At 32.3% G+C, this 25622-nt stretch overlaps 4 protein-coding genes across 4 annotated transcripts; 3 read left to right on the top strand and 1 right to left on the bottom strand.

Annotated features, from left to right (window-relative positions):
- The first annotated feature begins 507 nt into the window (after positions 1 to 507).
- LOC122581168 (E3 ubiquitin protein ligase DRIP2-like) lies at positions 508 to 8449 on the top strand. Its single transcript, XM_043753334.1, has 8 exons — positions 508 to 697; positions 908 to 1039; positions 2217 to 2316; positions 3286 to 3613; positions 4626 to 5062; positions 5536 to 5583; positions 7584 to 7656; positions 7892 to 8449. Exons 2-8 carry the CDS (start codon positions 928 to 930, stop codon positions 8096 to 8098), a joined length of 1305 nt encoding a protein of 434 aa, XP_043609269.1. The 5' UTR covers positions 508 to 697; positions 908 to 927; the 3' UTR covers positions 8099 to 8449.
- Positions 8450 to 8537: 88 nt separating this feature from the next.
- On the bottom strand, positions 8538 to 9399 carry LOC122581172 (major pollen allergen Lol p 11-like). Its single transcript, XM_043753339.1, has one exon. It carries the CDS (start codon positions 9328 to 9330, stop codon positions 8779 to 8781), a length of 552 nt encoding a protein of 183 aa, XP_043609274.1. The 5' UTR covers positions 9331 to 9399; the 3' UTR covers positions 8538 to 8778.
- A 3405-nt stretch (positions 9400 to 12804) lies between these two features.
- On the top strand, positions 12805 to 16465 carry LOC122581176 (signal recognition particle 9 kDa protein). The gene is made up of 4 exons (XM_043753345.1): positions 12805 to 12998; positions 13096 to 13164; positions 15414 to 15507; positions 16203 to 16465. The coding sequence occupies exons 1-4, from the start codon at positions 12927 to 12929 to the stop codon at positions 16274 to 16276; spliced, it is 309 nt and encodes a 102-aa protein (XP_043609280.1). The 5' UTR covers positions 12805 to 12926; the 3' UTR covers positions 16277 to 16465.
- Positions 16466 to 17743: 1278 nt separating this feature from the next.
- On the top strand, positions 17744 to 19915 carry LOC122581170 (probable WRKY transcription factor 21). Its single transcript, XM_043753337.1, has 3 exons — positions 17744 to 18555; positions 18926 to 19048; positions 19564 to 19915. The coding sequence occupies exons 1-3, from the start codon at positions 17906 to 17908 to the stop codon at positions 19706 to 19708; spliced, it is 918 nt and encodes a 305-aa protein (XP_043609272.1). The 5' UTR covers positions 17744 to 17905; the 3' UTR covers positions 19709 to 19915.
- The last annotated feature ends 5707 nt before the right edge of the window (positions 19916 to 25622 follow it).

The following is a 25622-nucleotide window of genomic DNA, read 5'->3' as shown; positions in this document are numbered from 1 at the left end:
ATTTTTCTGTTTTTAATTAAGTGGCCCGGGTTAAACCCGGGTTGATTAGCTAGTGTAACTTACAAATTTGAAGTCTAATTTAAAATATTAAGCCCAAAATATAAAAATTGAAGACCTTTGTATTTTGGGGTATTATACCCATGCTTAACCCATAATTTATTGTTAAGGCAACCGTGAATAAAAACAATCCTAAAGCCCTAAAGTTATGGAAACTCTGACTTAATTCGACTCGTTCTTATCCATGAGGGATAAATGCCCAAAGTTTTGATTGTTGAAAGTTGGACGATACCCATCTTTTTTAGACCAAATATGATCACTTAACGAGTTAACGGCCATCTTTTTAGACCAAATAATGAAGCGAAATAGAAACAGTAGGGAACAAATAATGAAATTGGTATAAACTACAAGGACCATAAATGTAAATAGATTAAATTAAAAAGTAAAAAGGGTAAATAAACCTGTTATTCGGTCCATGCTACAGTAGTAGCGTTTTCACAAGTACGACGCCTTTCTTTCTTTTCTTTCTCTCTCTCTCTCCCATCTCTGGATTTCGATTTTACACAAAATCACAAATACTACTACTACTGTACACAAAATATAACAACAATATATCATATGATCTATTAATATTATTAATTATCTCCAAATTAATCACATAATAATCAACGTCAATTATATCCATCTTCACATATTCAAGGTAACATTCCCCCCTTTTTCTTATCATACATCATACATATCTATATCTATATCTATATATATCTCCTTCCCTCAATTATTCTGTTAAATGCAGGTACTAACTACTAACTTCCATGTGTTTCCCCAAACAACATGCATATATTTACATGTATATTATTATTATATTATTATATATATAGTAACGTGGGTATTGGTTAAATATGCACACCAGGTGTTTGATGAAATGCTAAGATGTCTCCGGTGGTCAAAGTGAGGAGAGCTGAGGTTGCGGCATGCATGACATGTCCGATTTGTAATAAGTTGTTTAGAAATGCCACTACTATCCCTGAATGTCTTCATACATGTAAGTAATCGTTTTTCGGTTACTTTGTTAGTGTTATAGTACTAAAAGTTTGCGATTTTGGGGTCTAATTTAGGTTCTTGTTTCATGGGTCATTTGACATACTCTTGAATTGTTTTCATTTTTTGGGGATTCTATGAGGTCTAAATTGGGGTTTTTTAAAAAGTTTCATTTTCATCATGTGGTTTTCACTTGAATTGCTATATGTGTAATTGTCATTGCTTTATAATTGATGTGGCGCTAAAAAGTTGTGAATTTTGGCAAGGTATGAGGTCCAAGCTAAGTTCTTTTTTGCGGGGTCTTGATATACACTGTTGAATATCAAGACTTTATGATCGTTATGGTACTAAAAAGTTGTGATTTTTGGGAATGTTTTAGGTTTTAAATTAGGTTCTTTTTTCATGGGGTTTTGATATATGTTATTCAAGTGTTGGATGTGGAATCTTCACTATTCTATAATCGATATGCTACTAAAAAATAGGGATCTATGGGAATTTATCATGAGGTGTAAGTTAAGTTCTTTTTCACTGGGCTTTGGCATTATTGCTTCAATTGTTATGTGTACGATCATCACTTTTACGATTTTTGTGGTACTAAAAAGTTGTGATTTTTTGGTAATGTGTGAGATTCTATTAAGCACCTCCTTAACAATACAATCTATCCCTGATTGAATTCAATTTATGTTGCTAGATGTAATTTGCAGTATATTTTTGTAATTTTGTTGTATGAATCATTTAGAGGTAAAGGACAGAGGTTGAAGATAAAGGCATGATATTGGATTGCCCCGAGTATTGGTTTCCCCTATATTTGTATGACATTTGATTGCTGTGTTTTTATGCTACTTATATAGCCTTTTTACGACTCTGTGTCTTCTAATTGGCTTCCAGGGTTTCAACTAGACAAAGAAAAAGAAATACGATTAATGAAAAAGTGATCTTGTGTTGTCTAAGTGTGTTTAAGAACCGAAATCAGTACATGATGCCTCTGTTTCATGCGGGCATGTGAACACTTAGTTGTAGGGTATAGGGTTCATTGTAGATGGCTAGGTCACAAGGATATCACTTTTTTGTTATTGCTATTATGTTAGTAACATGTATCTTCAACGTTTGCTAGATTTTTATTTCTTTTACATGCTTCCTGAAAATGTTATTTACCTTTATGCAATTTGTACATCATCCAGTCTGCAGGAAATGTATTCGTAAAAAGCTTGTAGATGAAGAACTTGAATGTTGTCCAATATGCAATATCGATCTAGGTTGCGTACCTTTGGAGAAGCTGAGGTGCCCTTTCTCCCTCTGAAGAAATATTGTTGCTATGCTTCTATTAACTGTTATAGTTATGTCAGATACAATGTGCTTGTTGACTGTTGCCTGCAAATAAATTTGAAGGTTTTTGCAAGTCTGTAAAATATAGGTAACCAAATTCAACATATATAGTTAATCTATCTGGTTCAGATACTTTCAGGTCTGCTTTACGTGTTAATTTACCACCTTTGTTAAACTTCTTCCATTAGCAGTGTAATCACAGTGTCATAGTTTTTGTTGGGGTTATTCTGTTTTATTTTAATACTTTAAAACAAATAGATATCTCATGAGCAATCTTCATAGATATAGATATATGGTATAAGGTACATACCTGTTTAGCATTTTGCTGTCTTAAAAAAGCTGAATCCCATAGCTCAGTGAAGTTGACATTTAACTTTTTATTAGACAAAAGTGTAGCAGATTCTTGTTAGGCCGCATCCTTTTACATAATTCTGACCGATTGGATCTGCTATTTCATTAAGAAAATCAGTAGGATCATAAATAATGATTATATTTTATTCATGTTACCCATAATCATGTGCTGCATGCAATCCCAATGACACTTCATTTCCGTAGTTGAACTTCATTAATGTGACTATGGGCTAGTTTATGTAAAGTTTATGTGGTGGGTGTTCATAGACAAAGCCTCCCATACAAGAACTATATTAATACGCCGTCTTTACTGTGAAAGTACAAGGAAATCCGGATAAACCAAGCCATAATAAGACCCATTCATAAGTGAATGCGTCGATATTGCTGCCTCTAACCAATAGTCCACTTGGACTCTGCGAAGGCTAGTGAAATTCATTTGGGATGAAGCCATTGGTTTTTTACAGCATCAAATCATACATTGAACAAAATTGATATAAAAGGGTATGATATATGTGAATTGTAATGGACAATCACATTAATGAAGTTTTTTTTTCTTTGATATTCATTAAACAGGCCCGACCATAATTTACAAGATGTGAGGGCCAAAATATTTCCATATAAACGGAGAAGGGTGAAGGCCCCTGAAGTTATGCCTTCTGTTACTTTACCATCAAGGCGAAAAGAGAGATCACTATCATCTCTAGTAGTCAGCACACCAAGAGTGTCAACACAACCCACAATGACTGGAAAAAGGTCGAGAGTTACTTCAAGGAAGAAATCACGTGGTTCAAGTTTCTCAGCTGAGAAATCTGTTAAGAAAGAAGATGACTCTGATGAAGATTGCCAAGAGAGTTCCAGTTCACAGGAGACATCAAACAGGATCAGTCACAATTCAAAGCAGGTAAACAAGATTAATGATTTTGAGAGGTCGTAGAATGGCGGCTTGTGTAATCTGTGTAGTGTGTCAAATGGCTTTGGGATAAAATGGGTGCATTTTGGTGCTACTTAAAACAGGTCTTGTCTGATAGGGTTGGGTTGTTTTGGTTGACACATATTCACTTTCTAGTCGTCTTTTCAGTTTGCTAAATAAGTAATATATTAGTTATCATTAGAAGTACTGATTTTTTTTTATGAAGTTATTTGGGAGGTTGTAAGCACCTCAACAGAATTTTTGGCAGAATGTAATCTGTTTGACTTGAAAAAAATTATAACCATTTCAACATTTAGGTAATGGTCAACTTGACGCCTCTGATTCCGAAATGGGTTCAGGTGAAAATGAGTGCTTATAGTGCGGGGGGACAGGAAGACAAGTCTGGTCTAGTTTGATTGGGCTGACCTGTCACATCCTTTTTGTCGATTTCTTATAAGTTTGATATCTATCTAAAAGAAATATTACATGATATAGTAGGGTTCCCACTTAAGCAACTTGGGGCATTTAACCCATCTGATTCTTTAGAGATAAAGTATAACCCATGACCCATTTTAGATGATAGATCAAAATTACTGCCTCCAATTCTGACAAAGGAGTTGGGTGTAAACAAGTACTTTTTGGTACGAGTGAAAACAGCTGGTCAGATTGGGTTACCCACCAACGCTTTACTGTAATTTAGTAAATTGTTACATTGATAACTTTTATGAAAACTTTACCTGTTCAATCTATTTTCTTTAATTAAATAAATAGTTTTGTAGGCTGTTATCATTGAACTTTGAAAACACTACAGGGAAATTCTATCCCATTTTCTGGTATTTGGGTCAAAATTACCACTTATAAATCTGATAATGTCCTCATATTATTGGACTCAGAGATCACTATAGTTACTTCTGAAAATCTAATTTTATTGTACTCAGAGATCATTATATTTACTTCTGAAAACTATCTGTATTCTTAATGAGAGATAACAATAAACTTGCAGAATTCTTTGACCGCTGAGCCATTTGGTCATCTTCCTAGTGAGGAAGAAAAAACAGGTGGTGAACCATGGAAAGGGAAAGTTGACTGGAAACCTTTGAATGATCTTGTGGAAGCAGCAAATAGGAGTAAATCTTCAAAACTTACTTCTCAGGGGTCCATAGCCAAATTACAACCATCGTTAACCAACAAAAGTGACGGGCATATGCAAAAAACTAAAGGGAAAGACCTGCTACAGAGATTAATTAATGAAGATGATAAAGAGGTTACGGAATCAGTAAAACCTAATAAGTTTAGGAGGAATCGCAAAAACAAGTCAAATGGTTTAGAAGATTCAAGTGTCACTACTGCCCAAGCTATTTTGGATGCTGGTACCAACAATATGGCCCGTGAGAAAAGAACATATCCTATTTGGTTTCAATTGGTGCCATTTGAACAACAGTGAGGACTCCATCTAGGCTTTAAACCAGTAGTCCTAGTCTAAACCTTTAGTAATAGAGGTGGAAAGATGGGTGGGTTAAGTCCTGGGTACAAACGGGTTCAGATTGAGACGGGTCAGGTCATAATATTATGCAGAACATGCTGGGTGGGGCTCTGTTTTTATATTTTTGATGGATCATTAATACTTAAAACCATTAAGTATGATTATAGAAACGATATTACTACCAGAAGAATAATCTATGAATAGAATGACAGAGACTTTGGGCAACTTTCAACTTGTTTGAATCTTCGACCCGTCGGTCATTTTCTTGTCAAGCCAATTTTTTATTTAACCTTCTAATATTAAACACGATCGGGATTTGATCCATTCTTATGTTCCTAGATTGCCACCTCTACTTACTACCTACCCTCTTGGAATGGATTACACTATTTTAGTCACTTATACATGTTTCATTTTGAACTTTACTTTTCAGGGAAGGGGAACCCTTGCGCCAGATAGAAGGGCGTTATGTCAAATTGAAGTGAGTTTTCTTTTTCTGCTGTTTATGTCCAAAGCTCCATGTGTTGTGATTTGTGAATATCTGCATATCTGCTATTGGTTCGACACTATAATCTTTGATTTAGGGTTTGTAATAATTCTAGCGTTGTTGAAGAAAATGTACGCCTTGTTTTAGGTTTTGCGGTTTGTCTAAAAGTAGAAACTCAAACAACCAAAGTACATTTATTGTAATCTAATTATGCGTAAATAGGTAATTTTTTCATCTAGATGGAGCTGGATCGATGCAAACAAACCTTTGGGAGCCTGAAAGATGCTAAATGCTTTTGTATGAAGTTCAAATAAAATGGACCTAAATGTAATCAATCAACAACGCTAATGAAGGGGAAAACTGAAAACAAATTAGAAATAAGACAAATGAAATTTAAATTAATAAACAGGAATCTGCATGACCCTGTACATATTGATTTTCTGGCTTAACATTGATGTCTGTACTTTGCCCAAATTATTAGAATAAACAGAAATATTTGCTTTTTACAAACCTTTTGGCCTTGACTAAACTAGTTTAGATGCTCTTCTATTTATCATAATACTCAAGTAATCTGATAGGAGTACTTAAAACTGAGAAAAGAGTGATCTTGTCCATGAACACAATGGGACTCACTTGGTCAAAGGTCCAAACAGGTAGTTTTTATAGTAATTAACATTTAGTAAGAGTCAAGTTTGGTTGAGGCTAAATAGAAAATTTTCTTTCTTCTTGTGATCTCTATTAATAATTTATGTTTTAAATATAGTTAGGATAACTTTGTGGTTACGGTGAATATCTCATTTCTGAATAAATGATTTAGCGAATACATTTGGGAGAATTTACTGTGTATGATCTATTAAATCCGTTTCCATTTTATTAACACAGATATTCATTGTTGATTTTTAACCTTAAAAAAATCATGGTGTGCACATGAATATGAACTTGGGAACTTTTTGGGGGTTTCATAGTTACTCAACAGAACTCCCAAGAGTATTTGTGTTAACTCCATAAAAGGAACTTATATCTTGATTTCACTTATTTAAGAATATAATGTTTTGCGAGTTCAGTCCATTTTCTTGAAAATGGGTCGATTTGGATTTTATTTTAACTCCCACTGGTAAAAGAGGAATTTTTTTTGGACTCAGCCACGTGGGTAAAGTAGAAATGTGTCAAGTTGGTTGATAGTCACCCAAAGTGTTCTCTAATGCTTAAGAGTTAAGACAAACTATATCTGTTTTTATAATAATAGGAGTTAGGACTGACACTTACCCCTTAACAATACCCAATATATAGGGCTCTCAAACCAGTTGGTGATAAAGTGAGTAACCATATGCTTATATATGCCTTAATTTCTTACAACTTCCTATGGGGATAATGGGATTTGCACTACATGCTTGATGACCTCTCGTCGTGCCACTTGTGTCGTCCGCGTTTAAGTTAGAACCATAACTCTGATACTACTTGATAGGACCACTACTTTACCGATTACAAATTTACAATGCCCAACACATAAGCCTTGTTTAATTACTCTGTTAATGTTCTGTAACTATCTATGATTGTAGTTATTTAGGTAAAGGTGACTAAAGAGGCGGGAGGTAACGGGTTAAAATGGGTTTGAGTTGAAATGGTTTGTTTTAAGTTGGGGTTGCAATGTTGCATTGACCTGCATACATCTTATTGTTCATTCTCTGTCAATAGTTGGTGTATTATAGATTATTACAAAATTGTGTTACTGGAATAAGAGTAAAGTATAAAATGATTTAGAAGGCTGTAAGCATTAACAATACTCTTTGGGCGACTGATCTTTTTGATCCCTTTCTATTTAGGTAAATTTTTTTATTTGACTCAAATTGTTGGTCATTTTTATGTTTCTATTCTTTTACTTTTTGCCATAATTGGTACTTGATCACTTGTATACTTGGATATTAGCCTGCATTTATATGTTTATATATAGCAATGAATATTTGTTCTCATTGTCTGATTTGATTTGGTTACAGTGATGGAAATGTACCTATTTCGATTATCCAAAAGCTGGTGATGAACAAATTGGCTCTTCCCAGTGAACATGAGGTAAGTCAAATTGGTCATTTCAGAAATTAGCATTTGTCAAGTATTTGAACATGTGAGTATTTGATCAATTATAATTTTGAAAAAATGTGAGTGTCTGATCAATTACGATTCTGAACAAAGCACATTCAAACACTTACCTCTAATGCGCATTTTGCTACAATCATCTTTTCTGGTTATTATAATCTCATAATAACTTTAATAAATATAAGTGAAACTCACATTTTTGTGCATGTAGGTTGAGCTTAGATGCATGGGTAAGCTAGTCGTACCCACACTGCAGTTACGTAATTTGATGGAGCTGTGGCTACAAGCTCATTCGGACATAATAACAGCAAAAATCGGCTCATCTGCACAAGAATTTGTCATGAAAATATCATATGCAAAGAAGGCTCCAACTCTAGCCCCAGCCCCAACCCCAACCCCAACCCCACAAACATCATGAATGCCGATGAATTCAAAGGGAAACAGAACGTGAGAATCTGGCTGTTGTGTTGGTTATAGTTGATATAGTTTATGAGATTATAGTTAGTACCTGGTAATTTCTTAATAGATTTTTGGACTATTGTTCAAAAACTCTTTGAATGTGTTATGCCATTATTCATATTGGTGAAATTTGGCATTTTATTAAAATCTAGCTTTGACTAATGTTGTCGATCAATTATTGTATTGTTTTGGAGGTGGCAACATGGTTGAGGACGACATGTTGGGTAACTGGTGAAGCTGTTAAGCTTTCGTACGTTACCCCCGTTTAACCAATTCTACCCACTATTCTTAAGATAATTTATATATTTCATTTTACTTGTTTGACATGTTAGATATGAAAGATAAACCCGAATGAACACGATAATAAGTAAATTGGTTGAAATTGCAATCTTCAGTATTAATCAATGGATCTTTGACATAAAGTTAACGTCTATTGTCACCAGAAACTATGTTCTTCATTGCATCTTTATCTGTTTATTGTACACCGGCACACCGAGATGATTCAAACTTGATACCATATCTTTCCTCCATATATCGATAACTAAAAACTTTATAAACAAACTTCCTCAAAAAGGCATTAAATTTCTTTACAAGTAATCAACTTTAATTCATAAAACAATTACAACATAACAATCAAATTTAGATTCCAGTGATACCAAATTCAGCAAGAATAGCCTTGCAGCGAGGGTCAATTTCCTTGACCATGAATCCAATTGGATTTGCCAAACGGGTATTCCCTCTAACTCCATTCTTATCAGTCAACGAAACCCGAGCACTGCTCTCATCATCCATTACCTCTGGGCATTTACTATCTGGGCTTTCTGTAACCCGAACTTCACATATCTCCTCTTCATGATCCCCTTTGGCCGTGAGCTTATACATCCCATTAGTATCGCTGGTCCCCTCAACTTTAGTGGTTTCAGCCCCTGATTCTCTTTGACGACATGTTAGGGCAACTTTTGTGTTGGGGACGGGGTAGCTGATATTGATAGGGAATTGAATACGGCATGGATCACAATATACTTTTCCTTCCACCGTGAATGATTCTCCGTCTGTGGATGGTGCGGATGGAGTGGGAGAGGAAGGGGCCGGTGCAGGGGAGGTTATTGTGGAGTCCCCACGACAGGTGACCGGCCCCACGATGGATAGAATAGTGCAGAAAAGGGCCAAAACTGCAACGTACTTTGCCATGTTCTTTCTTGTTTTGAGTTTAGATTTTGTTCAAAAGGAGGGTAAATTATGAAGTTATAATATTATGGTGGTAAGATTAAATGGAGGGAATGAGAATGGGATCTTTTGATAGGAAGGATTGGGGTTGAGATGAAATAGCGGGAAAGACAGTTAGCTTTCTATCTTTAGAAAGTTGCACAAGGGTCTAGAATAGTGGATATTATTTAGCTTTTATTTGTAACCATGAATCTAGGGATGTTATATGATATCTCAAGCAAAACTAAAATGGTTTTGGGAATTAGGTGGAGAAATAATATCAAAACCAGTCATAATTGATCAAACCATCATCAAAATGATATAGTGATGAATTGCTTTAATGAATTCTGGGCTTAAAACTTGTGAGGTAAACATCATGGATGACTAGAAAAAAGGTTGAGAAAATGACATGGATATATTTTGGTATACTCAAATATATTTGAGTCAAAAAAATCGTCATCCTACAAGGTAACTTAGTGTCCATACGAGCCAAACTAAAGCTTGTTTGAGGACTCCTAGTGCCACAAAGAGTCGCTCGTTATAGGCGGCACATCATTGTCACCGAGTCAACATCATTAGGTGTGATTCGTGGCGGAGCCAAATGTGATTTTTTTATAAAAAAAAAAAAACTCCTTGTCACATATTAATGGTAAAGAAAGAAAAAATAGATCTCGAACTATTGGTTGGTTAGTGGTGTATCGTAAATGTTGGAAATGATTAATGGTGAATTAGTAGTGAGAGAGGGTTTTTTTTTATGTGACTCTCATGTGACAGCTAACAATAATTACAGGTGACTAGTGGTAGGGGGGGGGGGGGGGGTTGGCAAATGTGATTTTTTAAAAAAAACCCTTGTCACACATTAATGGTTAAAAATGAAAAAATATATCTCGAACTATTGGTTGGTTAGTGGTGTTTTATAAATGTTGGAAAGGATTAGTAGTGAATTAGTAGTGAGAGAGGTTTTTTTTGATGTGACTCTCATGTTAACCGCTAACAATGATTAAAGGTGACTAGTGGTAGAAGAGAGGGAGGGGGGGGGGGGGGGGGGTTAGGAGTGTTCTTAGAACATTTGTAAAGTTTAGGTAAAATAGATGATATGACAAATCAAATGAGGTGAAAGTTTTAAGAGCTTGCTCAGTGAAAGATCTCGGTAAAAATGGATTCGATGGAATGGATCACCGATTGACATTATTGTTTTGTTTTTCTCCATAAATATGACATAGAGTGAAATGAAATTTCATTATTTTTTTTTCCCCATAAAAATAACAAAGTATTTGATGAGAATGTGAGACTAATATATGTATATGTTAAATTCATACATATTAAGTTGATATATATTAGTAAATCATATAAATATAAACTAGTTTGTATATTGTAATGGTTTTCATTAAAGTATTAACATAGCAAAGAGTGATATTACGACTCTTTTTTTATTTACTTTTTTTCAATTAAGGTAATGGTTTTAGTTTTAATGTACTTTTATTTGATATAATGACATATGTTATTTTTATTTTAATTAAATAAATATGGGGTTAAAATGTAAAAAAAATGGTGAATAGTTAAAGATGATCTTAGTGTCACATACTGCGGTTGAACAATATGCAACACAAACTAGCGCTTGTTAGTGGGCTCGTGATATACAAATACAAAATGTAATAGAGAGGTGTTTGTTTTAGTTTTTCTTAGATGGCTTATAGCTTATTTTGTTTTAAATAAGCTAGTCTAAGTGTTTGGATGAGCTGATAAACTTATACTTTTCAACTTATATAAGCTCTTTTTTAGAAGCCAACTTCATGAAGTTTTTTTTAGCTTTTATTGTTACGATGAGGGGATTTCCTTCAAAAGCTTCATGATAAGTCAATCCAAACTCACAAGAACATCTATCAGCAATAACTTTCTTTTAGTTTGCAACCATAAGCTAAAATTGATGGGCTAGGCCAAACACTCCTCAAGTGCTAATACAAATGAAACATAGCGGTTGAAAAACTCAAATGAAACATAGCGGCTGAAAGACGATCAGTGAAATGAACTCAAAAAAGTTGTTGGTGGGAGTATAGTAAAAAGTTTTCCATTTAGCATAGTTGCCTAACTCGTGATAACGGGATTCGGTTTAAACATCTTTTATTTCTTTTTTTTTCAAAGGACAAATTTGGATCACTGACGGACCACTGGAGTATCACCGTGTCACCAAGGTACCACCTCATTATATTCCCACTAGGTATTAATGGGAATACATCAATTCAGAAAAAAACCCGATATGAGAAAACCCACCTTATGGTTATAAGGCTTTATCCCACCACCAAAATGACACTAGGCTATTAAACCACTTATGGGTTTAAACAATTAACTATCTGTTTTTAAATCGCGAATTTACTATATAACAAAGAGCATGGGTATGAACAGTGACAGGTAGTTGCATAGCTATCTGTCAGCCTGCTTGTTTTTTTTTTAATTAATTAAATAAATTAGTTATATGTCATTCTGTTTGCTTATTGTTTTAATTAAATAAATCAGTTACCTGTCAGCCTGCTTGTTTATTGTTTTAATTAAATAAATCGTAGATATTTAATATGTCAAACTTTTAAGCAACTTATATTTAAGGTTGTTTTGGATTTTGTTTATCTTTATTTTCTAATTGGCTCATCTATATATTCTATAATGGTTTTCTTTGTTTTGTTTTTTAGATTGTTTTAAAAAATAAATTATGTATTTAATATGATAAAGTTTTAAGCAAGATTATTATAATTTTTTTTATGGTCTTTTTTACATTTTATTTTTTACGTTTCACCCCGTATTATTGTTCGGCTTTTACCACGTTGTTTTTTTTTTTGACGCAGCTGCAAGCCCGTCTAATATTTCTTAATTGTAGTTATTTAATGTCAAACCCTTAAGCACCTTTTATTTAAGGGTTTTTTTTTCTTTGATTTAGATTCTTTTAAAAAATAATTTATGTATTTAATATGACAAAGTTTTAAGCAATATTAATTTATTGCTTTTTTATGGTTCTTTTACATTTTATTTTCCCCGTATTATTGTACGGCTTTTATCACGTCGCAATCCTTTTTTTTATTGTTGGTATTTGCCAATTAGATTTTTTTTTAATAAAATAAAACATGTGTATTTTTCTATAACACTACAAACTTTTGAATGTCATTGTAATATTTTTTTTTTTAAATAAATATATATTTAATGTGTCAAAATTTTTAGCTAAAATAACAACAATAACAAAACATTTCTATCACGGAGAAGATTGCGGTATTGTGATAGCAACCTTAAAAAAAATAGATAAACGTGACAACACGTAAAAACCGATGCCGCCCAATAGGTGTGATACTCTAGTGTAAAAATCCGAAAATTACAAAAAAAAAAAAAGAAAAAAAAAACAAACAAACAAAAAAAAACTAAAATTAGCTTTACCTTAACATAAAATAAAATAGAAAAAAAAAATTATAAAACAAAACCCAAGTCGATATAAAAATAAGTAAATAAAAACACACAAACCGTCTCTCAGGTTCACAATTCGATCACCGCCTGCGAGGGTTTTCAGAGCTTTCCGTCCGTCATCTCAGCCGATCGGAAAAATGGTGTACATAATCTCATGGGACGATTTCGTTGAACAATCCGTACAGTTATTCCGCTCTAATCCCCATGACGTAACGCCCTTTTTTTTTTTTTAACTTTTTCTTTCAGATCTAAATAATTTATTTATTTATTTTGTTACTGACTGTAAAAATAAATTCTGATTCACAGACTCGTTATTCGATGAAATACAGACATTCTGATGGTAAATTAGTCCTTAAAGTTACTGATGATAAACAGGTATTCTTTTACTCGTACAATTTTTTATTTTTTTATTTTAATTACATAAAAGATAGTAATGTTGTTATGTGAAAAAGTTTAAATTTTTTTTGTTGGGTTTTTTTTCTTTAGTGAAATTTGTACAAATTTGATCATCTTAAAGTGATGTAAGTTGTTAGTTAATAAATGGGAATGTGCAAAACTAGGGTCGGAACCGTAGCGAAACCGAAACCGTAGCTAGATACCTTAGTAAGTTTTATAGCTAAAAAATTGTAGTAAGTTGTTAAGAATATGTTCCACTTTAGTACGAAGTTCTATTATACGTAAGCCGACTTTTAGCGGTTCTACTATAGTATCCAGCATTCCGATAATTCGATTTTATGTTTCCGTTTGTATCTTTGTTGGCGTGATATTTATAGAAATTGCTTGCCACATCAGCTAAAATAACGCTGAATATTATAAATATGAAATAACAATATTTGGAAGCTGGATACACACAAGAACAATATCTAAAGTTGGATGCATACTGTATATTTCGGGATATAATTGAATGCATTTAAAATATTTAACCAACCATTAAATTGTTTTTGACGTAAGATAGATGTGTATTAATCTTTGTTGCTAAAAGAAAGTATTTCTCCTTTACGGTCTAGGTTTAAATTTTAAACCTTTTATTTAAATTTTTAGTTCATGAATCCATTTTGGTGAAAAATTTTAGGCTACTTTTGCCAGATTAAGTTTTTAGTTATTTCAGGGATGGTAGAATTGCACACTTCAAATAGACAAATAGGTATTCTTATTTTCACTTTCGTTTTCACCAAAAATATAGTTAATGTTGTTGTGTGTGTTTACAAGCGTCTCTTGTTTATTGATGTAGCTACATAAATTTAGAGCTGATTAATTAAAGTGAGTAAAATTCTCTGATTATCGCAAAGGGGGTTGACAAAATATAAATGGGTTTGAAACTTGCCAAAGGCAAGGGAGGAAGTATGTTTGTGATCCAGTACTTGGGATTTAGGTGTTTCCATTCACTTACACTTTTTGACAATATGGTGAATAGAAGAACCTATTGATACGACATCTACTTATTAGATGATATCGTTTTAGATTAGGAGTATGTATTCAGGAATCTTTACTATTAGTTAGTTTCCTTTATTACTAATAGCTTGTTACTAAAGCAATAAGATTATATAGACCAGAGTGATAATTTATATGTTGATGAATGATTATCGAGTCTTTGACTTTTAGGAGATCAGTGTTTCTTGAATTACAGGAATCCATTTATTGTTTTCTTTGTTTATCAATACGATTCAGCCTGGTTTGTATCATCTCTATTGTTGAGTTACTATGTATCTGAAAGAGCAAGTCCAAAAATGTTAAATCATCTAGTTAAATTGCTGTCCGGTATATTCTGTAGGGAGAATTATACACATAGCTGAGTTTGTTTCCAATTTTGGATTATAAGTGTAAGTATAGAATTGCATTATCAGGCAAAGCTTTGAATACACCTTTTTATTGACTATGAGGATGTTAATCACTTTCTTGAATATGTAAAAGACCCTTAATTAGATGAAATTCCAATTGCCTGTCAGTCCAAAAGATGTATTATGAATTACTTCTCAAGTATTGTGGTCATGTGACATTATAGGCACCATATAAATACTCTTTTGGATGAATTTGATATTTTATTAGTGACGATAACTGAAGCTAGTAGTTACATCATGTAACGTAAGAAGCTTTATAGACATGCTAGTTAGATATGTGTTTTGGTATGAACTATCTAGGTGTATACACATTGGCATATTAAATGAAAATGCTACTCAAGATTTCAATTGAAGTCATTTAAAAATTGAAATAGAGTAGTGCTGCCATCTTAACAACTGTTAATCTGGACTTAACTATGAGACTCTACATCAGTATGCTTGATAGGGTCACATCTTAATGGGGATAACTAAAAAGTTACCTCACTCTTTGTTCTCTGGTTATTATTACAATTCTTATCTTAGAGATATGCAGAACTCCATTGAGGGACTTTTTACTTGACATCAGCAAAATTAATTAGTTTTCTGAGTATTTAGAATAATCCAATGACAAAAGCTTTATAGGGATATATCAAAGTGTGAAAATTTTGGCCATCTAAATATAAGTGTAAATGGCTTGTGTATATAGAAAAATTACCATATTGCAGCTTACCATTTTTTCATCTCTACTACTCTCTATGCTGTGCTTTTACATGTGACTTATAAGTCTTGTGGATAATTTTGTTTCAGTGTCTCAAGTTTAAGACGGACCAAGCACAAGATGCTAAGAAGATGGAGAAGCTCAATAACATATTCTTTACCCTCATGGCTCGGGGTCCTGAAAGTATTATCCTTTCTCGTTTCTTCTTTAGCCATTTTTTTACTGTATATGGTGTTATCTTTTGCTAGTTATTTGAACTCTATAAACTACTGCAGCACATGTATAGGGGTAATGGATTCAAACAGATCAAATTTAGTACGGGTCAAAAGGGACGGAATGGGTGACCCTCTTATCTCAGTTTGTTATAAACAATCAGTGCATTCATATGTTAACAAAAACAACAATACTACAACTACAATAGTATAATATACATATTGAATAAGAACAATTTAGGAGGTTGTATGTGTTGAAAAAAGACATTGGAGTTTGGACAACCTTCAATCCCTTTGCGCATTAAAGAAGTTTCTCTTCTAAATAAACTTTTTGATATGGCGAATTTGACTCATATAATATAAAATCTAACCTGAATCGACTTATTACTATAAGTAAAGGGTTCAAAAGTGCCACCTCTAAAGACTGAACATGAGGTATTAAGAGAGGTAAAAGTCATAAAACCAGAGAAGGTTTCAACAAAATTTTGAGAAACAAAATTGATTTAAACAAAATGCCAACTCTGTTTGTCCCATAAGAACATTGTTTTGGATATATCATTTGATGCAAATGTGGGCTTATAGTCAGAAATAACAGAGACCAAGACCGGTTTTTAGTTACGTTCTTGATATATTTTGTGGTAAGTCATTAACTTATTTCTTCTGCAGCTGATATAACTGAAGTCACTGGGAAAGAACAAACAGCACAACCTGCAAAGAGAGGAAGGGGAAGGAAGCAATAACTTGCGTTACAATGTGCAGGTTTCAAGTCATTGGATTGTTGGTTTTCTGGACTTCTCAATGGTTTTAACAAAACCCTATTTCTTTAGATATTCAAAATAGTAAAGTTAGTTCTTTTTGTGATGTATGAATTGGATAGATTGAAATGCAGAATCCGAGTCTTATTTTTAAATGGAAGTTTTCTTTGACCATTTTATACTATTATAGATCTTATATGTGTGTATTAGTTTCTGCCTTTCTGGGCTATAATTGTTCCACCATTCTAAAGCATTAGAAAAGCATCTCTTATTTTCGTGGAACCGATTTGAGCGAACCAAGATTGTTTTATGCCATAACTGGGATGAGTAACGGTTAGAAATTCCACAACCAGTTTTTAGTATACGATTATATGAAATATTTTACTATAGCAAGCAAAATGGACAGGCCAGACAGGTTGAGTTACAGCGTTATCTGTGGTTAAGGTTGGCTGCTTTTCTGTAATTCTATTTCTAAATATTTAGTCAAATCAGTTCAAATGACAATATTTATTTAGTTTGGGATATGGAATTTTCCTTTACAAAGTTAATGGTTTGGCCCCTCCTTTAAAGTGGTTGCCAAATGCCAAAAAATGTGTGGGGAATATGATTTTGAAGTTGAAAAATCATATTCTCAGTGTACATGCCTTGTTTACCTTTCAAATCGAACCGAAAAGGTAATAAATTAGTGTCTTGCCAATCGTAAGATTGTGGCTTCTAGTCAGGAAGTGGATATGTGTAGTGTGTGTGAGTCACTGAGTTCGCCTCGCCATTTAGAAGAATACATTTGACATTGATGAATGTTCCTGATTGAACAATACAGTCAACCAATAGAGTTAAGAATTTTAGTACGAAGTACTGTAGTATTCTTTTATTTTGTCTTTTATATGCAATACAAATTTGTATAACATGACAACATCAATTATAGGCTACAAATGGTTTGCCCAACTAATCAAGTTGGGAAAAATTGATCTTTACCCCACCCAAATCATAGTTTACTGTCAATTATTTCCATTATCCTCCAAAAACATTTCTTTTAAATTTATATGATCATCAGATTATAAGTTTTTAAAACCTATAAAGTATTTATATGGAGATGTATAAACGGATGAGGTTTTTTCAATTCAGGTTATATAGATGAGTTTTTGATTTGACATATACGGCCTAACTCGGTATCCCGGCCATGACCATCTCAGAACTTTTTTTCTAGTCACCCCAAAATATCTACCCTGTGAGAATGAAACTTGAGACTTCTTGCGAAGGTATCAGGACACGTGTTAGCAACGAAATTCATCTATGGGAATGTATGTCACATCCATCTTTGGATCACCATTCATTGATTGCGACTGAAGTCCTCACTCCTGTGCTGCTATGTTAACATAACATTCTTCTCTACATTCCATTCTCCTTTTTACTCTGTCCCATTAGCTTTCATCGAGAACATATTTTGAACATTCTTTGAGAACATATAAAGACTCATATTCTATAGTTCTTCAACAGTTACACATCCACTAGAAAAAGGCATTCTCTTTGTTTAGCTATCAAGATTGTACTTTCTTTGTGTTGTAACTGATTTTTTTGTTTTAACTTTTAACTTTGAAAACTAGTTACTTCAACATGGAAGAGGTTGAAGCAGCTAACAAAGCTGCTGTTGAGAGTTTTCATAGACTTATAAGTCTATTATCCCTAGACCAAGATCATGTGCATCATAAGAAGCTCATTGAATCAACAAAAGATGTTGTGATTGGATTCAAAAGAGTTGTATCTATTCTTGATAATGATTTAAGTCATTCAAGAGTGCGAAAATTCAAGAAACTTCAAACACTTGTTCCTCAAAACATACTTTTAGAAAAGGATCATCAATCTTTACCAAAACCCTTTCAAGATGTTGTCAAAAGCAATTATTCAATAGGAAACTCGATTCAAATTCCGCAAAATATCCCTTTTTCTAGTTATCAATTCTTCCAAAACCAACAAAAGTACCAAGTTAGACAGCCGGCTGAGATGATGTATAGGCAGAGCAACAGCGGATTTACTTCAAGTTTTGATAGCTCAACTTGCACCCCTTCGATGTCATCCAATAAATCTTTTGTTTCTCCGTTGAGTATGGAAGGAAGCGTGGCTAGTTTGAGTGGGAGTTCGATGAGTTTGATGGGATCATCACGGTTAAGTGATCAAGAGACATACCAACACAAAAGGAGGTGTTCGGATAGAGGTGATGTTGGGAGCTCTATTGGTAGTAGTAGATGTCACTGCTCCAAGAAGAGGTCTATATCTAAATGTTTATAATCTTGAAAAAAAGTTATTGATGTTATTATTGTAGGTGGTATAATAACTTAATAAGTGGTTCGGGTAACTGTATAAATCTGGTTTGGGCGTCACAAAATGATTTAGTAGGTTTTATACACTAAACATACTTTGAAGAATCTTCCGTCCCATTTGATCATCTTTCCTTGTAAGCTATTACTATTAGTTGTTAGACTCGTTAATCGTTAGAGATAGAAAGTAATAATAAGAATAATCCTAATCAACTCAATCATAAGTAAGTAAGTGAAAGTTGTCACTAGTACTTGTTAGTATTTTGTTTGCGAGATTTAATTATGCTAAAGTGTTGATGTTTGTTTTGTTCGGCATAAGACATAGGATTAAAAGATCAATCAAAGTTCCTGCTATTAGTAACAAGCTTGCGGATATCCCCCCTGATGAGTATTCTTGGAGGAAGTATGGCCAGAAACCCATCAAGGGTTCTCCTCATCCGAGGTACTTACAACTTACTTTTTCTTGGCGTAATTCAATAGCATTAACTTCTACTTATAAAGGTAATTTGGTACTAAAGGGTGTTTGGATGTGATATCAAAATGATTTTATTTATAGACAAATACTAACACACTACAACTACAAATTTGTCCTAAGCGGGCTAGTATTTACGTTGATGGGTCACCTTGATAACTGGTCTGATGAGGCCCTTTGGTTACTTATCAAAGTGGTTAAAATGGTGTAACGAATTCGCATTGAGTAAGGCAATCAGGTGATTATAGTCCGCGGTTTAGTGTTGCCATAAATAGTTTGACAGCACAATCTGTTAGCAGATGATATAGATTATTGCTCAGCCCAAAACTTATGGTCCACTAGGATTTATGTACTGTTAGCTCTTAATCACTTTCGATATCAGGTTTTTGAAATGAGATCATCTTGAATTGCTTCTTATATTAATGAAAACCACTAGTTTAGAGATAATTCCGCTCAAAGCTTTACGTTTTGTTGTTTCAAAACAGGGGATATTATAGATGTAGCAGCATGAGAGGCTGCCCAGCAAGGAAGCATGTGGAAAGATGTTTGGATGATTTTGGAATGCTTATTGTCACATATGAGGGTGTCCATAATCATCCCTTGTTACCTTCTCAATCTCTAAACACCTAAATACATAAACTTCTGTTTTGAATCTTTATATTTTTTTTCTTTGATTAGCAGTTGGGAGATTCATGTGTATGTACTAGTAAGAGTTAGTGAATATATAAATCAGAACAACACATTAACACGGCCTTTTGAATGCTCTGTACCACTGTAATAACTCATTATCGAGGTCTACATCTATATAGATAGAAAAAAGATCACCATTGTGAAGCTTGTCTCCTGTCTTTATGTAGGGTATATATCAAATCCGGGTATTCCTGTAATCATGCCTAGTTTGTATTGCATACTAATCTTAAAAACGTCAAGAACACACTAGTTTATATGTAAGAAAGCAATTTTGAAGAATTTGTGGTACTTAAGTACATATTTTGTGAAATTTTTTGAAATGTCTTTTTCATGTCTCGAACTTGAGACCTTCAGCATTTAAAGCTGGCGCTCAACCATAAGACTTGGCATTTTTAGGCACCAATTACTGTGGTATAATAATGCAAATGATATGATACAAAAGGCTCACATGTTGTAGATACCTATAATTTGAAGAAACATGTATACATACTGATTACTGGTACAATTTGACTAATTGTACCCGCCGTCCTCGTTACGTGATGTATCTTAATTAAAGTCGAAAGGGTAGGCACTCTCGGTTTTACCCAAGGTCTTGATTTCGATCCTCAGGGATGACAAGTCGTAGGGTTTTTCCCTCTGAATACTTGTAACGATGTATGTTCAACATCTCATTGTTTAGGGTACGTGCAAGACTTCACCATTATACGATAAAGTTTATCTGATATCTTATTTCGATGGAATCTTGGGGTTGGGGGGGGGGGGGGTGGGGTGGGGGGGGTGGGGGGGGGGAAGGAGTCAAATTGTCAAAATTCAAAAAGGTAACATTCAGAATAATTAATAATATGCTTGTTATATGATAATATAAAGTTTGAATTACGTATGTATAAACTTCAACAACCTAATTGTCGGATACTACGTACTATTTCTAGATATAAGGTCGACATATGAAGTAACTGTATGCACACAATACATGAAGATGGATCTTTGAGTGTAGAGGCACAACGACTAAGAATGGTGGCTGGCTATGTCAACTGCTGGTCCGTGATAATATAAGATAAGTCTTCAATATTAAATTTGACTATTGAGTGAAATATTACGTTTTTATTATTAAAAGTTTATTTTAAATGTTAACAAGAAATTAAATTTAATAATATATGGGCTTAAATTTAACCCCACATGTGATGCTTTAAACTCCAATCCAAAAATCATAAGGGACTCCAGAGTTGATGTCAGAAAAAAAAATTTTAAAGGAGGCAAATTCAAAAATTCCATGAAACATATATCAAAAAGGGAACAAAATGTTAAAAACTTATAAGAAAATTTTAAAATATATAAAAAAATTTAAAAATACATGACAAAATCTAAATTTCGAGTAGGGCATTGGCCCATTTGTCCTCTTTTAGTACCGCCTTTGTACGGACTCACTTTAAGTCCTTAAACTCATTCTAAACATAACAAAGAAAACAAAAACAAAAAAATATTTAGGTAAATGCAATCTAAAAAACCAAAGCAAAACGGCTAGACGAGTCCATCTAAGACTATCTATCATATGTGTTTGCTAAATCTTGCATCTGGAAATTTCTTTCACCAATCAACAGAAGCCACATGATGTGTTATTATTTATCTAAATTTTCTTTAAATAGGTTATAATAGTTCTCCTTCGACTTTTAATTTACTTCAAATAATCGTAATTGACAGTTATGTTGAAAAATAGACTCGGTTAACTACCATCGGTAAAGGTATATCGTCAATACAAAGAAAAAAGGTAATCAATTGCAAATTTGCAATGACATACGTTTCTCTATGTGGCCATAGATTTACCAACAAGGCAATGGGCCAATTATAAGTGGCTAGTTAATTGTATGGAGTATTTACTAGTTAGTTTAAGTGGTTAAGCACCTGTCTTACAAGGTCTTGGGTTTAAGACTTGGGAAGAACATAGGAAGTCTTTTTATGAAGGTTTTGGCTTGGGTATACCCAGGTTGAAGTCTGAGGAGACAGAGTTTACCCCTATTGATCGTCGTGCCTTTAGGCGGATTAGTATGGGGTTTTCCCCCATCGAGTATTTGAAATAAGCATTTCTACTTTGAGGGAACTTTCTAACGCGGAACCGATTAAAACAACGTATGTTAGATCTCCCGCTGTCGAATCACAACACGAAGTGCTAACCTACGTTGTTAGGTAGTAGAATAGAAATAATATCACTAATTGTCTGTCATGTTGTTCACATCCACCTAGCCCAGGCTCAAGATCCAAGGTTTTAAATACAACCTTAACTGTGTTACTAAAAAACGCAGATCAAATAAATGGGTCGAACAGAAGGACCACATGACCGTACGTACGTGAAAACCCATTTAAAACGATCTTTATTTTGTTTTTGTATTAATAATTACCTTGATTAATACACCATTTTCATTAAATAGAAACACATACACCCCTGATTTAAAAAGATAGTGTCTAAAAAACCCAATATACTAGATACACACCTATGTAATCATTAATTTAATTAATTATCTCATTAAATATTTTTTTTTCTTCCTAATCATTAAATATCTCATTAATTAAAACCTCATTTTTTATTTTTTTTTTCACTAATCTAACCGTCTTTTAACTTTATTTCATTAATTAACACAACATATATATTTTTTAAGAAACTTTTTTTTAATACTTTATATAAATATCTTTTTTATCTTTATATATAATTGTGTGAGTAATAATATTAATAAAAAAATTTTTCCATAAAAGTCCACTATTAAAAAAAACTTATTAAGATATATATATATATATTGTGTTAATGAAATAAAATTAGGAAAATTTTTTTTGATGTTATGGTATACATATTATTCTTTTATATAAAAAATGTAAAAATCAAACATGTAACATAAATCAAAAAAATAAATTATTCAAAAACAATACCAAATATAATGACATTAAAATATCAAATCACTTACATCGATAAAAACTTTTTCATACGGACAAAGTTGATCATATAAATATAAACGTTGTATAGACGAAACAAAAAATTAAACTTACAAACTAATTCATATTAGTATATATGAGAGTACTTATAATAGGTTTCTTTTATTAACATAATTATTTTTTTTAAATATTTTAATATCCTATATATTCACATTGATTGACTTTTGAAAGAGAAACTTTGGTCTTAGCTTTGTAATCAATCCATTGATCTTTCACATAATAATAATAATAATAATAATAATAACAAATAAAATAATAATAATAATGATTAAAAATAACAATAATTAAAAAAACATAAAATTTATATAATTGTATTATTAATATTATTAATATATATAAAGATATCTAATTAGTTTTAATTTGATGTATTAAATCATTAAATGTAATGTTTAAACATAATTAATATGTTGTATTTAATGCTAATGTTTGATATAATTTTTTTTTAAATAGAACATTGAAAACATAAATGAATACAAAATTTGACTAGAAATTAATGTTATAGGATTTCCTTAGTAAATGGGGTTTCTATAGCATGTCCCTTTAAAAACGGATATAGCCACAGATCTAACTAGCTGCCTACACTAAACAAAAATAAATCAATCAAACACTTGATTCAGCTAAACCTCCATACAAACCATATGCCGAATTCCCCCTTCTTGAATAATGTGATTTGGGATAGAAACCTTGTACTCTAGACAAATTAAAATATATTATTATATATACTAAAAAGCATGAATTGGTTTGCGTGCGCCATACATTTTTAATACTTTTAGTCCCTATCGTTAAATTTGTTGCAGCAATGGTCCTCATTAGCTAACGGCTGCTAATTTTTTCCTGCAATTATAGTCCCTGTCGTTAAATTTGTTACAACAATGGTCCCTATCAGCTAACTTTAACCTTTTAATTTTAGGTTTCTTAATATTTGCCACATAACTTTAACGTTTTAACTTTTGTCACATAACTTTATTTTCTTTTACTTTTAGTACAAAAGTTTGCTTTTATTTAGTTTTTAAACATATGTTTTTCTAACTATTGCCACGAAAGTTTCATTTTTTTTTTTTACTTTTTATGATGGAAACTTTTAACTTTTAACTTTTTATCACATAAATATAATTTTTTATTTTTGGCACGAAAGCTTTGTTTTATTTTGTTTTTAAACTTTTGATTTTCTAATTTCTGCCACGAAAATTCATTCTTTTTACTTTTTATCACAGAAAATTTTAAACTTTTACTTTTTGTCACATAACTTTATTCCTTCTATTTCTTGGACGAAATATTTGTGTTATTTCCCCATTTACTTTTTATACATTTGTTTTTCTAACTTTTGTCACGAAAGTTTCATTCTCTTTACTTTTTATCACATAAATTTACGAATTTTTCGTCATTCTACTTTTTGCCACATCACTTTTATTTCTTCTACTTTTCACACAAAGTTTTGTTCTATTTAATTTTTATACTTTTATTTTTTCAACTTCAGCCACCAACATTTCATTTTTTTTTACTTTTATCACATTACTTTTCACCTTTTAACTTTTGCCACAAAAATTTCATTTTATATAATTTTCCACATGTTTACATGTTACGTAATGTCTCCCGGGGACAAAAAACTAGTTTTATTCTAAAGACGGGCCTAATGAGTTAGATTTAACTCATTGCAATCATCTTCGGCCTTCTTCGCATGTCATTTATTAGGATATATTACATAAAAAGATTTTTTTAAAAATTTCCAAAATTGTTTATAAAAAAGTATCTATTTTCGTTTGTTTAGTTTTTTTAAGGGTTTAATTACATATATTAAATTAAAAAAAAAAAAGATTGTTACTTTCATCTGTTACTCATCGGTTAAATAATATCAAGGTGGTATGACATGTCAAAAAAAATAATTCACGTAAACTCCTGAGATTGATACAAAATCCATCATATCTACGACCGGAACCCTCCTCTATATATACGAACAGTTTATTTGGCTTCATCAAAATATCAAAAAGCGTCGTCTATAAGCGTTTACATATGTTTAGAAGAGTTCCTGAGTCGTTGGTTGGATTTCAGATCCAACTCAAAAGTCTACGTGAAATTTGGTGACGTGTCAAACCAGGGACGGAGCCAGAAACGTTTCCATATGGGGGCAAAAAAAATTTTTTAAGTGTATTAGGTTTCTAATAAACAATTTAGTAAAACTAAATTCATCTAAACTAAAACTTGATGTGTTATACCAAGATAATAAAATGCAAATTCACATTTATATATGAAAAGGAAAAAATAAACAATTAAAATGATAAAACTTATTATCGTTTGTTTATCAAAAATATATTTTGTGAAAGAAGCATACTTTCTCTTTTAAAGAAAACAACAAAACTAAAACTATATTTTTCTGTGATGTATTTACTTGCATTGTCTTGCATTTTTTAACTTTTATAATTATATTATAATATTAATGTAGACTTGGAAAACTAACTTGACAATTCATATAAACAAAAATATATATACAAATGTAAAAGAAAATAAAATATTAAAGTGTTGGAGGCTAGGTTTGAACACACCATATTCTATTTAAGAGGTTAGGAGAATTCCACTAGGCTACAAGTGGATATTGATTTACTTAACTCTATCTTCTGTTATATAACTATGTAGGGGCAAAAAAAGATATATGAAAAAAAATAGGTCATGCCTTCGAAACTTTATGGGGGCGATTGCCCTCATCGTAGCTCCGCCCCTGTGTCAAACCATGTAAGCATTTGAGGAAACAGTAACGATATTTTCTTATCTATTTGTCATTCATAACTTAATCCGTTTAGATAGCAAAGCGGATATAGGTTGCTTTTTTTAAGAAGTTAAATTGTAAAATATTTATTTTTTATAAAATTTGTTTTATTTA

Source organism: Erigeron canadensis, chromosome 9, assembly GCF_010389155.1.
Source record: "Erigeron canadensis isolate Cc75 chromosome 9, C_canadensis_v1, whole genome shotgun sequence".
Classification (NCBI taxonomy): Eukaryota; Viridiplantae; Streptophyta; class Magnoliopsida; order Asterales; family Asteraceae; genus Erigeron; species Erigeron canadensis.
Note: the sequence above shows the minus strand (reverse complement) of the source record. Positions and strands in the feature narration are given on the sequence as shown.

Excerpts from the sequence above, each read along its gene's own strand:
- LOC122581176 (XM_043753345.1), top strand. The coding sequence starts at position 12,927 with ATGGTGTACATAATCTCATGGGACGATTTCGTTGAACAATCCGTACAG. Across the intron at positions 13,165-15,413 it reads AAGTTACTGATGATAAACAG|TGTCTCAAGTTTAAGACGGA; the intron begins GTATTCTTTTAC and ends ATTTTGTTTCAG. Across the intron at positions 15,508-16,202 it reads CATGGCTCGGGGTCCTGAAA|CTGATATAACTGAAGTCACT; the intron begins GTATTATCCTTT and ends TTTCTTCTGCAG.
- LOC122581170 (XM_043753337.1), top strand. The coding sequence starts at position 17,906 with ATGGAAGAGGTTGAAGCAGCTAACAAAGCTGCTGTTGAGAGTTTTCAT. Across the intron at positions 18,556-18,925 it reads TGTCACTGCTCCAAGAAGAG|ACATAGGATTAAAAGATCAA; the intron begins GTCTATATCTAA and ends GTTCGGCATAAG. Across the intron at positions 19,049-19,563 it reads AAGGGTTCTCCTCATCCGAG|GGGATATTATAGATGTAGCA; the intron begins GTACTTACAACT and ends GTTTCAAAACAG.
- LOC122581172 (XM_043753339.1), bottom strand. The coding sequence starts at position 9,330 with ATGGCAAAGTACGTTGCAGTTTTGGCCCTTTTCTGCACTATTCTATCC.
- LOC122581168 (XM_043753334.1), top strand. The coding sequence starts at position 928 with ATGTCTCCGGTGGTCAAAGTGAGGAGAGCTGAGGTTGCGGCATGCATG. Across the intron at positions 3,614-4,625 it reads TCAGTCACAATTCAAAGCAG|AATTCTTTGACCGCTGAGCC; the intron begins GTAAACAAGATT and ends ATAAACTTGCAG. Across the intron at positions 5,584-7,583 it reads GGGCGTTATGTCAAATTGAA|TGATGGAAATGTACCTATTT; the intron begins GTGAGTTTTCTT and ends ATTTGGTTACAG.